This window comes from Perna viridis, chromosome 8 (genome assembly GCF_037379345.1).
Source record: "Perna viridis isolate PV_CMFRI_1.1 ecotype Kerala chromosome 8, ASM3737934v1, whole genome shotgun sequence".
Lineage (NCBI taxonomy): Eukaryota > Metazoa > Mollusca > Bivalvia > Mytilida > Mytilidae > Perna > Perna viridis.
Window position 1 is genome coordinate 36,395,963 of NC_142452.1, and position 14,667 is coordinate 36,410,629.

The 14,667-nt window shown below is 32.1% G+C and overlaps 1 protein-coding gene across 1 annotated transcript; it reads left to right on the forward strand.

Annotated features, from left to right (window-relative positions):
* The first annotated feature begins 2,617 nt into the window (after positions 1-2,617).
* Positions 2,618-14,645, forward strand: LOC148610362 (uncharacterized). The gene is made up of 12 exons (XM_088542887.1): positions 2,618-3,253; positions 4,587-4,676; positions 5,406-5,482; positions 7,006-7,191; positions 8,072-8,224; positions 9,021-9,137; positions 10,053-10,331; positions 10,746-10,899; positions 11,238-11,472; positions 11,761-11,916; positions 12,380-12,727; positions 14,511-14,645. The coding sequence occupies exons 1-12, from the start codon at positions 3,159-3,161 to the stop codon at positions 14,643-14,645; spliced, it is 2,025 nt and encodes a 674-aa protein (XP_088399013.1). The 5' UTR covers positions 2,618-3,158.
* The last annotated feature ends 22 nt before the right edge of the window (positions 14,646-14,667 follow it).

Genomic DNA, 14,667 nt, shown 5'->3' on the forward strand with positions numbered 1-14,667 from the left:
AGAAATCTAACACGATACAAAAAGTCTGCGGAGCTAGGGCAAGCTCTGACATAACATTTGAGCAGTGATATGAAAACTCCATATGCAGGTGCTAACGGTATGTGTCCACTGATAACAAAAACAGTTGACAATACGGAATGAAAACACATTGCGATTGTCTTGTCCTTTGATCAATGCAATACAAACAATCAAAATACAAAATAACAAGTTCTTTGCAAAAACTACATGTGTGGGTATAGGATATATATAAAACCACCAAGTCAAAAAAACAAGATGTACTGAAATTCTCGTCGAACTTGTTTTTCCTTTGTTTGTATAGTTTAGCTCAACACAAATAGTGATAATACTTTTTGATGAGTCTAATGACTACAAAAGGACACGATTTTCCCATGGTCGTTTCAATAATGCAAACACAAATTTATTATATACGATAGTGGTATGTGATGAACAAGGCATCAAGGAGAATATAGAGCATAAGTGATTAAAAAAAGTTTGAAAAAAAGTTTGAAATCTTTTCTGGGAGTAAATATTAGAATCATTGTATTGCATCAAGTGTTTGTTTCTTTATTTGTTGGGGTTTAACGTCCGAGCAGCAATAGCGTTGATCAAGTGACTTCAGTTTTACAAGTACAGAGTAAATGCATGAATATATAAGTACAGGGTATCCTTCGCTTTCATTCGTACACTGTCCTATACGCATCAACTTGCACTTCTCATTTTTGATATTTATTAATGGGATGTTTTGTTTGTTCATTACTATCTTTTTTAAATATTATGCGTGGACATTTAGGTGTCATATTTTCATTGACATGTTGATCATTATTTCAGCATACATGAAAATGCATGGTAACTTCTAAATTGGTTCGAGTTATTTCTAAAACAAATGGGCTTTTTTTTATATTATGATTAAAAGAAATTGCTTTTTGCATTTTATACAATTATTTTGGACGTATTTAATTAAACATTTTTTGTGTTGAAATGTACATATATTGAATCTCAACTCGCATTACACATTTATTAGCCTGATTATGTAAGAATGTTGAAAATATCAAAATCTTCCGGGTTTAATATGATTGGTGTAATCAAAATTTCTTCAGTTTATGAAAAGTAAGCAAACACTTTCTTTAAATAGACATAGATAAAGAACCATTATAGATGACATTTCAATTTAAACTCGTTAATCAGGTGTTATTGACTTTCTGGTGACAAGTTTATAAACTATATCCGTTTATATTTTCAAATAAGGAACTGTTTTGCATTTGAGTCATTTGTGTGGACACTGTAAAATGTTTATTATTTTAAAAATAAACTGAACGCGTATATATATCTTTTGATTACACATTTCGGGCTGAATTATGTCAAAGGTAATAAGACTGGAGACTTTTTGTTGAATGTGCTGCAGTAGTAAAAACTGTGCTCGTTTAAATACTTTAAATGCTTTTATACTCAAAAAGCTCCATACCTAGATTCAAGCGCTTGTGACCTGAGGTAGATTCGTTCCATCATTTCGTTTTTAGTTTCTTACATTAAACTTTGAAAGAGGGCCAGGATGTTTTTTTTTATCTGTTTGATTTTTCAAAGTTTTAAAAGTTGAATGAAGGTCTGTGGTAACAGGTACATATGGGCCACATGCTACAATATGAAGTTTTATTGATACAATAGTCTTCTATGAGAAATGTGGGGTGGAGAATGGGGATAAGCGGATTGGGTTGGTGTAAAGGGTAATGGGGAATTGGGAATTTTCATTAGGGAATCGGAATTGGTACAACTGGGAGTGGGGAATGGAGGGATGATTTATAGTAAAAGTGGGAATGTTATACCATACAAGGGTTATATGTAGCTTAAAGCTCTCATGATACCAGCTGTAATAACTATTTTGCCAGATTTATTTATGACTTGATTATGGATCGGATTAGTGATGGTTATTTTGTTGTTAAAATTATTCATCATTTACTTCCCAGCGAAGTGCATACCAAATATCAAAAGTAACAAAATAATAGGTAGTAGATCGACAAATCCATATATGCAAGAAAATGCCCCTAATAAAGCACAAACACTAAAAGCAATGGCATAAATGATCTATGTTCATGTTTCTACAGTACAGTCCTTGAACATATCCGCGCATTTCACGGATCGATGACAGTTGACTGAATGATCGCTGATGGATCGATGACCCCTGACCGCTTTTATGTTATGTAAAATGACGTAATATCTGTTTGAAATAAACGATATGTAAAATAAAAGTATAAATTGATGTTTAAATCTATTACATTATGTAAATATATGTAAAATTGACAAGGAAAACAACAAAAACCGTAAAATACAGTGACTGCTCTGTGATCACGTGATGCAGTCCCCGGTATAATAGATTGGTTTGACGGATCGATGACTGACCGGAAACAGATAGGTGATCGATGACCGGTCGAAATTTATTTCTGCACGGATCGGTTCAGGTGCTGTAAAAAGCGAACACACAGTATGTCCAAATTGGTCTATCGACACCGATACATCCTTTTACGTGTACAATTTAATTCGAAACCATTAATTTTTTTACATAAATAAAAAAAATACAAATACAAATGTAACAAAGATAAATACATGGTAATACATATGCATATATAGTAATAAACACTTCCCCGGGTAATTAACAGTAAAGCGTATACTTTTCCACGAACCAACCTTTGGACTTGCGCAAAGGTTTGTTCTGTAGCAACCACAAAAACTTCCGTTAAGATTATTTTATTCGTTAATACCACCATGTGAATATAATTTCCCTTCAATAGATACAACTGAAGATTGTTGCTTTATTAGTAAGGACCTTTTATGCGATTTTTAAATATTATATCTTTCTGATATCAATGAGTACCCTACTTCCTTTAACGTAGATAACACTCTACAAAAACCTGTAAGATTAAATAAGGTCCACATGAACATAATATTTTAACGATATGGTTAGTTGTTTGACACTTTTGGTAAAAGCCGCCTACAAGTTCTTTCCGGATAGTTTTCATGCGATTCGTCGATTGACTTGTTTATATCTAATGAATATAGGATTAGTTATTTTAAAATTTCTGCTACCGAAAGTCACTCACACTACTTGATTTAAACTCCTTCAACGACATTACCCGGATCAAATATGTAAATGAAAGAATGGAATAATGCTGCATAATCAAATTGGGATATTATTTCTACTTGCATATGTTCCGACTTCAGCATTGTGGTTTCAAAGTCATGGATATTTGACTGACGGCGGGTAAGAATTTGAATGATGTAGTTTATTAATGTCCATTCTTTTTTTTCAAAATACTTGTCTTAACATGTTTTTTATAAATTTGTTTGTGTATTTTTTCTTTAACAATTTTGGAATTGTTCAAATAATACGATTGATAGAACATAAATATAAGAGCATCATTTTAGTGAAACACTTTGTATATTTGTGGAAAATACATTTATTTTGTCCTTCACTTTCATTTGTTGTAATGAAAATTCAAATTGAATCTTTTTGTGACTTGAAATTTTAGAATGAAAGTACTCATGTACTGTATCAATTAATTTGGAATTCGAAACTAAAACACCAAGTTCCCATTTCTTAACAAAAAACTTGATTGACAAAGAACAATTACTTGTCGAAACAAAACTGGGTATCGATAAATAATTATTTATGGAATTGCGTTCCTTGTCAATTTGTCATGCTCATTTTGTTTCAACTTGTATTTTACAGAATGGAAACAGTTTGGCTTCTATAAAACATTTGGAACAAAAAAAAAATAATAATAATTAGTTAAGACCCAAATAATGCCATTATGAGACATAAGCTATTATCGGAATAGACAATATCTTCAAGATACCCTATTTTATTTTCAACAATTATGTGTGTGTTCAATATACATGTATATTTGGTTTGTGACGTTTTAATTGCAGCTAATTATCACCACTGCTAATTAGAAAAGTAATGTTTTAACTTGCGTTCTTTTTGTTGGAGAAAGTTTTATTTATTTATTTATTTTTTTTTTTTTTTTTGACATACAATATAAGAAAAACTACAGTAATATTATATATAGACCCCATTAATTGTCTGTTGGGACACAACTCTTCCAAACTGCACAATTATGTTGCAATGGAAATTTCCACATAGCAACCACTAGTTTTTTGTTGTACAATGTATCTCTAGTGCACTAACACTAATTTATTCAAAACACACAAAAGACAAAATCAAACCAAAGACAAAACAAAAAACAAAAAAAGGAAACAAAATATAAAACAAACAAACAAACAAACAAAACAAACAAACAAAACAAAACTTATTTTTGAGTAGCTCGCTTTATTTGCATTTTCTCGTCTTTGCATGATGTTGATATTTGGGATGTTTTGTTTCGTTTTGTTAGTTCGTTCTTTTCATTTTAAATCGCAGTTAATTCCTGGTTCAACTTACAAAGATTATACAAACTGTTAAATCATTATCATTGCACGGTAAAATATGCCCTTAGAAATCACAATCGTAGAAAAATCATTGTTGTAGGGTTTGTATCTATATATAAATAGTTGAGGCATTCAAAATGGATGAATTTTACCTTTTTTGTAAACAGAACAAATGTATGTAAAGATTACTATTATGAACAACAGAAGTTCTATACGGATTGTGGATTTTGGCATTGGTCAGCTTGCACAAGATATAGGTATGTAAATGCGTATGTGATAGGCTAAATTGTATAGATTGTATTAAACAATATCAAAATAAAAGTTAGCATTAACAAAAATAGAAATTATTTGATAAATTGAATTAACTATCATTTAAATGCTCGACTGTCTATACTATTGGTGCAATCGTGAGTAATTCGTGGAAAAAGGGAAGGGGCAATTGGAAGAAAAGAGGGCTTTTTATGCAGATGTACAATATACAACGTATATGTATATATAAATATTAATGGACTTTTTTGCTATCAGTAAAACGGTGTATTTTGTCTTCAATTTAAAACCGATATTTGTAGTATGAAGATTGCAATATCAACATAATTTCAGACATTGCAACGGTTTTTCCTGTTCCTTGTACATTAAAGTAATATGTGTATATATCTGCTTGTTTTAAATACACATTTGTGAAATAATCTTCTAATGCAACACTAAGGATTGGCTTACATGTGAATAAGATGTGGATCATGCACTATCGTTTATTTACATTTAGTACAGCCTAATATATATAGATACCAATGCATTAGTATTTTTATTTTCTATTTTTTTTTATTTTTTGCGTGTGTGTGTATGTGCTTGGTTATATTTAAAAAAAAATATCGGATCTGAGAAAATAGTATCTGTAACTTTTGTTCAACTGCCAATTATTGAAAGGGTTGAGGTATTGTATTGTACCAAGCTTTCAAGCTTTGGTGAAAATGATCCTTTTTATTTAGATCAGTTCAAACATATCGCACTGTCTGCTGCAGTGGATACTCATCAGATAGCAACAGAAAAAGGAATTGCCCGTATCGTAAGTGGTTAATAACAAAAAAAAAAACGTCATCACCGAAACATATATTTTAGATCTCATTTCTACTGTCGAAAACTGAATTTCTCAATTGACTTACAGAAAATTTGAGATAATGCTTCGAAAAGCCTTATTCATGAACAAAAATAATCATGAACTTAGATAAAGTTTTAAGCTAAGTTTGTTTCGTTTGCTCTCTGTTCATTTAATATACTAGATGTTTTATATGTAATTGCTACCTGTTTCCGATAACGTAACATATTTCTTCATGTATCTCCCCAAAAATAAGTTTTTTTAATCATCTTCCATTTCATTTCATCAAATATGCATAAAGAAACTCAATTTGTTAATAAACAAACATTTTGTTTTAATTCCATTATAACCTACTTGTTAATTTAATGAGGACTACGTCATCAGTTCTTGATAAATATTAACGATTGGATACATAAGGGCCTTTGATAATTTGATAAAAAGACAAAACAAAAATATTTAATTTATTTGCCTAAATAGGTAAATAAATTATGTTGCATAGGTTTCGACTGTTTTGTCATAGTTACATGATATTTTCAAACATATTTTACAGCGTGAACTTTTATTGCTGCTCTCAACTTTTAATTACCTATATTCAAAAAGTAATCAGAAGTCATTTGATAACCACATTTTAAGGAAAGTCTTAAGTTATTTTATTTGATGGTTATTGTGTGTTGTAGACATATTTTGTTCATGGAAACAACTCACGTTTCCAGATCATTTGATTTAAGAAAAACAATAAGGAATGACATATGCTTTGTGAAAGACTTTTCCCCTAGAACGTCACCATCTGATATGGTGTTATTGCAACATTTTTATGAGACTTTTGACCTAAACTATTACCGGATTATGATCTTTCTATGTAACAGTCTTTTTTCATATTCCCATAGACGTCTATAGTGAATCTCATATTTTAAGGGTTCGAAAAATTGAAGCATATGAATTGAATCACTAAAACTTGCACGCATTTAGCACTACTTAGGCCATGTAGAAATTAATTATTCCACCAAAAAATAGGGGGTGCCCAAATGGGTCGAAAATGAAAGTAGTCTTAAACTATAGATATACATGTCTCTACTTTAACTTATGTTAAGCACTCATTAAAGCTTATGCTTCAAGGGAAAATATCTATGTTATAACATTATATTTTCTTATCAAAACGTTTGTCATGCTAAAGTGTGGTGTTTGCTCTGTTTTATAAGTCAACATTCACTTTTAACATACCATAAGTTTTGCAAAGGGAAAAGTAAGCGTATTATTTAAAAAACTTTCATATTTTGTCTACAACCACTCTGGGATATGAGTTTCAAGACTAATAACTTAAGCATCATTTGAATGAACTGGACACTCAAAGTTAATTCAGAAAAAGTTGAAGTTTCATCAAATTCAATCATGAAAGTTTTGTAACATTTCATTCATAACATTGCAATCATTATGATCTCTTAACTAGGTTATGTGATTAGTGTTCAATTTTATCATGATATAAATATCTTCAGCTATTTGTGCTGGGCGAATTAATCCTCACAGGGCTTGCTATATCTACTATAATAACGATACGATCGTTTACCGACCTGGTAAGAAATCCGATCCTGGACAGCGAGATAGTGGAGGAACTTGTATTAGCCCGGGACATTGTGGTACATGTAACGATGGGTTTTATGCTGATGGTGCATACTGTAGAAGTAAGTATAAATTTAATGAAGTTGATAATTTCAAAACATATTATTGTGAGTGATAAATATAATGTGCTAGAAAATACATAGTTAGTGCAAGTAATTACCACTCAGTTGAATTTTTACGGAGGACCTCTCATAGAATTGAAAGCCTCTTGAATATATTTTAGAAATATAGTTTATGATGCATATTAGTTCGAACATAATTCGACTGGTTTATCAACTGTCCTTACTATGATGTGCTTTTCAAATCATTGTCTAGACGTTCCCTATTTGAACCGCTATGTGACAATCTAAGTTATTGTCGAGTTTTGCACAATGATATTGTCATTTATTTATATGTTATAAGCTGGCTTTCAATAACTGCACACATTATTTAAATTGAAACCTAACTTTGTCTAAATGGTGTATTTCATGGACAGAATCGAATGTATCTTTATGGGAACATTATGGCGAGTTTATTGTTTAAATATAGGTTTTATAAAACTTGTTCTACAAAACCGCAAATATCTTGCACATGTCCACTAGAGACAATGAACATTAACGCAATTTTGTCTTACTATTACAGTACTTGTATTTCATGTATTTGCTCGTGTTGCGGGACCTTTTTGGGCATACTTAATGGGCATGTAAACACTTGTTGAATACATTTGATCATCTCCGAAGGGTATTTACTACATTGTATCAGGTTATAAGCTGGTGAATTTCTTACATTTCATCACCATATCCGATTTCTTTTTTATTGGTCATTTTTAAATTGTATTGCATTTATGCTTTGCTATTTCTTTCCAACGCACGACCTGTAGCCGAAGCAACCGTATTCTGGGAGTATCACAAACTATTTTTAATTATTCAGACCGGAAATGTTAAACATTAATATCAATTTCAGTATGTCCAAAGATTGAAAACTGTCTCCATCGACGATGCGTCTCTGCTCACAGTTACAGATGCGAATATTGCGATGGAGAAATTCGCGATGAACATAAACAGTACTGGCGGGCATATATTCGTGGAATAAACGGAAACTACAAAGAATGCATCAGTAAGTTTTTCTTGCAAGGACGTACAAATTATAATGTAAAGTAAGATGTAGACCTATGGTAAGGAAAACAACTCAACGAATCATTGGAATGTTTGTATTCAGCATTTTACATCAATCATGTGTACGCGTCGCAGTAACGTGGAATGATTGCATTCTGTTTCATATAAAAGTTTGACAAGCTTTTGTGAAAGTGAATGTGATATAAACATATCACTGATTTCAAAAGTTATGTCCCTTACCCTAGGTCTAATTCCTCAAGTTAAATTTGTCATTTGCTAGTATTTTTTTTCATTCAGCATCAATTGCTATAATTGATTAGTTCTCTTTGTAACTGCATGAATTATATAAACATTTCGAGTAAAAAATTATCGTAATTTTTTATCTAGAATTTAACTACACTTCAGCTCAAATCTAACTTGAAAGTACATTTTTCTATTTACCAATATGGATGGATTCTAGCCAAAGTTAAGTTACATACAACCCATATAAAGAAGTGTCCTTGCCATATGTTTACGTTTAATAATAATATATCAATTTTTTTTCTTTAGATTTTCTCTCATCATTAGGGAAGCAAAAAAAAACATATATATATATATACATTTAATACAAGTACCCGGTTGATTAAATTTATTGTACAATTCGTGAAGGGCGTCCGAATATGTACGTAGAACATTTATGTGTAACTCAATACAAAATACTCAAAAACCTAATGATGGAAAAACCAAATGTGTAAAAAAAATTAGTATCTCTGTTAGAAAAAAAAACAATCGATTCCGTCACCCATTCTTAATTGTAGAGGCTTGTTCTTGGAGACCTGACAGTACCAGATGTTTTCCTGGATCTTGTCAAGATCATGATAAAGAATCATCCTGCAAATGTATTGAAGGCTTTGGAGGTTATCAATGTGACAAAAGTATGATTTATATTGTTATATGTATATAGGTTGCATACATTATTTTAAGAGTCTCTATTATTTGGTTTTATCATATCAAAAATAATTCTGAACTTCGACTAATTTTGCAAATGCTCCAAATGTAGACAAATAGTAAAAGTGTTGGCAGTATCAAAACAATCGCTAGGAATTCTAGTTTACATATGTAACTTCATATTCTTAAAAAATCTGAAGAAAACAAATCGCTAAATAAATGATTATTTTTTTTATATTTTCTCATGGTAATTTCTATTTCATACAACACATGTAAAATCAAATATACATTTTGATTATAGGAAGCCAGATAATAAAACATTATGAACAAATTACAACCACAATCATATCGATGATGATTTTAAGATGATATCCAGGACGCTTACCCTACCAGTGCACCTGGTCCATGTTCCCACTCTTTAGTGGAGTCCGAGTTGCTAATTTACTTTTGTTACTTTGTATGTATGATTTTAGTTACTTTATGTTCTTTGTTGTGTATGTCTGTTTTCCATGTCTGGTCTTTGTCCCTGGATTACATTCTTTTGATTACCGCTATAACCTTGGTTCCCTTGATTACTCTTTCTAAAACCGTTGATGTAGATAATGGATGCAATTTTCCGTGTGTGTTTTGTGTTTGTGTTAAACACGTTCAAAACAAAGAACAAAAGGTGTATACATGATATTTCATTTTTTTTCAATATATTATCGAATTAAAATATCTGTATCTAATGTCATATTTTTGATAGATGTGTTTATTGATTGTCTCAAGCTATTAAAAAACATGATGAGGATTTGACACTATCTAATGTTGTAATTCATGAGGTAGTTACCCTGAGAACATAGATGTTGCCTGACAAAAATGGGTTATATATTTATCCATTGTTTGTTATTTTATTCATACAGTTGTAAGAGAATCGACGATCTCTTACGCCCTTGGTATAATAAAAGGGCCTAGCAGTACAGCGGATCCTGTTGAATCGCCGGTCAATCCAAATGAGCCATTAATAAGCGAAACAAAATGGACTAAACAAAATGTTATTAAAACAGCTGATATCAAGGTTACAGCTGTCTTTAAATCAAAAGAGACGCCACCGAAACCAGACCCGAATGGTCAGAACCATTTCATCACAGAATTTGAATACGGAATAACGCAAGGAGAAGTTCGACTATCATTTTTTAGGGGTACAAACAAATAAAGTACAATATTTTAAATCATAAGTAAAAAAAACAAAAACAAAAACAAAAACAAAAAAAGAACGCACCGAAAATCGTTTAATTTAAACCAATAAAAAATGATATTCAAAAATATAAAAAAAGTATTATGATATGATAATTATTTTATCAATGGTGCATTGTGTTGGACCAATATTCACAAGTTATTAATTCATTAAAAAAACCTTTACATATTACTTATTATATAAGAAAAATTAGGAAAGCAACATGTCAGCGTAATTGGAATATTAAGTATGACAATGCCTTAACTAATTTTGGAAAATACATTTCAACAGCACAGACAAAATATATCATGCAATTTGCCCTTAAATGTCAACAATGTACCCTTTACAACAACAAAAGAAACGGTTGATTTTGTTGTAGATTCAGACGCAAATTTTACATTGCCTCCAATAGTAAAGTCTTGTCACACCGGAAATGGAAAACCAACCACTGAAAGATTTGACTGTTCAGACAAGATTACACTAAGTGGTCATCCAGTTTGGGGTGTTATCTCTTCTCTTTTGCATGATGACAGGTAAATACTTCCCTATGAACTTCAAATTAATGTTTGTAACATGAATGTCTAGACCCATAAGTGACATGTAAATCTATAGTTGTGGTTCAAACCTTATTTCAAAAGTTGAACAGAGACCTTCAAAGTTATCTCCGCATAATCATCAAATAATAAATTCGACAAAAATCATCTACAAACTTTATGGAAAAAACAAATATTCATTGTATACATGTACAAATATTTTTTACAAGATCCTAGTCGAATTCAACAGATTTGGTATTACTATATACATATTGACCTTGTCTTGCAAATGTATTTGTTAATAAGAAAATGAACTGTAGCTGTTGAACGTTTTGCAGGGTAGTGTTTTCCTACTCGATCACCAATGGTGGGCGACTAAGCTACATTGATAGAGACTCTTATCGGGAGCCTTCCGCGTCAACACCAAGAAACGAAGTAACAATACATGGAAGAACGGTAAATAGGGAATTTACGTTTCACTGGGACTTAGAGGACCCATATAACAGATGCTTGCGAGAGAATGGGAGGAACTGTACTGTGCCACCTGTAGAAGCGCAAGATGTCTCAAACTCGGTGAGGTTTTTCCTTGATCACAATTTTGTCTTCGCTTTCAAATATTCTACTTTGCTCGTCGAATCTATATGCACCAAATATTCATGTGGCATTTTTACTACATACTAATTATTTGTCATTCATATAAAGCAAAAGAATTATAGTTAGATATTCTACGATACAATTTTTTTTAACGCGTTGTCTACTTTTAACGATACAATTTTCTGAACGCGTTGTTTACTTTTTACGAATAGTTGATATTGTCGGTAAATTCATTTAACACTTCAATATAATAGCCATATTCTACAGTCAGTTATACCAATTCAATGGAAAGGCTGGGTGGATGATCTTGCTGGTGTTGACGGCTATCTATACGAACTTTACGAACTTCATAGTTTGGGCTCTATGCTCACGGAAGCCGGGAAATTACAAGAAAGAAAGATAAATTCAAGCTCAGATGGTAATGTAAGTAGCATAACCTGACTAAAAAAAGCTCTTTCTGCGTATCGTGTACTTTCTAGTTGGATTTGTTGTATGATGTTTATGAAATAAACAAAATTAAAGGATTTTGATACAAGTTCCTTCCCCGAGACATATACTTTAAAAATGAATGTACTAGCAGGACAATTACGGCAATTATAAAGGTTCCTGATCAATCCTTTCATAATATGTTGCTTTGTAGTGTCTTATACATGTGTTTCTACTTAAGCTGTTATTTGTCTTCTTAAACAAAAAACAACATAGACATATTTGTGAAGATATCTTAACCACACATTCAAATGAGCTCTACATGCAATTTAGGGTTGGCACAAAAACTACAATGCAGATGACTTTTGTGTGTGAACATTTGATTACACGTGGAAAAAAAATTAATCTCCTGGAATAAAATTGTGTTGGAAATATATCATTTTTACTTTTGATTTCACAGATGTACTTAAATGTCAGTGCTCCAGGGATGTATTCTTTGTTGTTGTATGCCATTGACAAAGCAGGAAACGATAAAGCAGCAAGGGCACTGTTTTTGTACGACGACGCTTCTAAAGTAGAAATAAATTCCGGAAAACATATCCGAGTAAAGCAATCTACGACAGAAACAATGTATAGTTGGATAAGTGTTGATGATACTAGATTAAAAGTTAACTGGAAAGGGAAATTTAAAAATGAAAATCATCATGCAAAGAATTGGCTAAAACGATTAAACGTAGACCTAACTTGGAAGCAGTGTACGATGATCGGTATGGGAAAAGGACTGCGTCTGCCGTTCCACATCGTCAAGGTACAACTTTTACTTTTATAACTTTTTTTGCATTTACTATTGAAAGGGCAACCTATTACTCGAATAGTCATTGAAAGTTAACAAAATCAACAAATTGAATTGAAGCATTAAGGTTTAAAAACTGCTAATAAAGTTAGCAAGTAAATTATAAAACACTTCAGATCGCACATACCCAAATATGTAGCATTGCAATATTTATGACATGATGATTTTGACTTTCAAACAATAAACTTCCTCTATCGAAGTAGCAATATAATGACATCTCCGGCGTATGGTATAAATACCTTTCTCAGTTGGTGCTGTCGAGCTTGTAATATGAAAATGGACGTTATCTGTAAAATGCGGATAATATCAAATAAGCATCTTAATCAGGGGCATGGTCATCCATTGCTACAATCATCACTACAGAAGTTTTACGGTCAACATCACAGATCGATTGACCAATATGACGCTTCTATCTCACATTTACACAAGATATTTGTAATAAAATAAAATATAAGTTCTTACCGGATCGGCTACCTGTAGGTCATTTGAAATAACTGTACCTGAACAAGCACAAGCTGATGTTTTACCACGGTATTTTGTAGATTACAAATATAAATCACACTACCGTCCTGTGAGGGTGTCAAAATTACACAGATCACATTTCATTTTCATCGATTTTAAGCACTATGTTTAGGTATTTCTTGTTCTGTCAAGTTCAAGATCAAATCTTGGCGTTTTCAAATATAGGGTAAATTATGTTCCGCGCTATATGGTGATTTTGTATTATATTAACATAATTTGACCATTTCGGATATCTTTTCCACCATTTCCGAATTGCATCATAATACGTTGTTGAAGTGAAAGATACTGGGCATGCGTGAATTATATTTGACAGGACTCCACTATTACTCATGTCAGGTTGCTTTATTATTAGTAGAAGGCCATGTGAGCTATTGTCACCTATTGGCGTCGTCGTCATCGTCGTTAACAATTTTTCAAAACTCTTCTCCTCTGACACTACTTGACCAGTTGGAACCAAACTTGGTATGAATGTTTCTTCGGAGTATCGTGCATAGAACTGCTGTGGGATTTTTGCTCCGTCAGAAAACATGGCTGCTGTTACTAAAAATAGAACAAAGTGGTCAGACAATAGTTTTTCACAAGTGTCTCCAAAACAGTTTTGTTTAGCAAAATTATTTCTATTGCTGAAATGACCCATATTATAAGGCCTTCAAAAATCGTCAGGAATCAAAGTTTTCTTGCCCTTGAAAGATGGAAAATGACCTCTTTTTTACAGTTTTCAGCCAATATCTTTAAAACTAAATGGAAGAAACTTTCTATCGCTGACATGATCCATTATGATAGTCCTACCAAAGTCTTTTTGAGTCAAAATTGTTGTACAACTCCTTGTCAAGTTTATTGCCCTTGAAAGACTTTAATAAGGTGAGCAATTCAGGCTCCTGGGAGCCTTTTGTTGTTGCTAGACTAGTACCGAATTATTTTCACTTGTAAGACGGCAAGTGCCATTGGCGTAGTAGGACATGTTCACCCCGGTTGTTTGTAAGAGTACATATTGCTAGTGCTTTAGTTTTTTTTTGAGTCATGTCTTTGTTCACTTTTTATGTTTTATTTGTTATCTGTTTTCTTCAGTTTGCCAGAGAGTGTATGTTAATAGTCTGTGTTTCTAGTTTGTTCAGGCCATGTTTTCGAATTTGGCATATTCGTCCCAATGCTGACGTTTCGGTATTGTTTTGCCAATATAGGAAATGCCATGGCATCTTACATATCATTATTGCAGGAATTGTCAGATTTGAAACGCACCACGTCGTTCTCTCACCACACATTTCACAACAGCAGGCATTTAAACAGACCGAAAACGTACTTGATGAGGCTACCATACTGCCCGTTACTTGGGATGATGGTGATCGTTTAGATATAACCGTAAGGGCATTCGA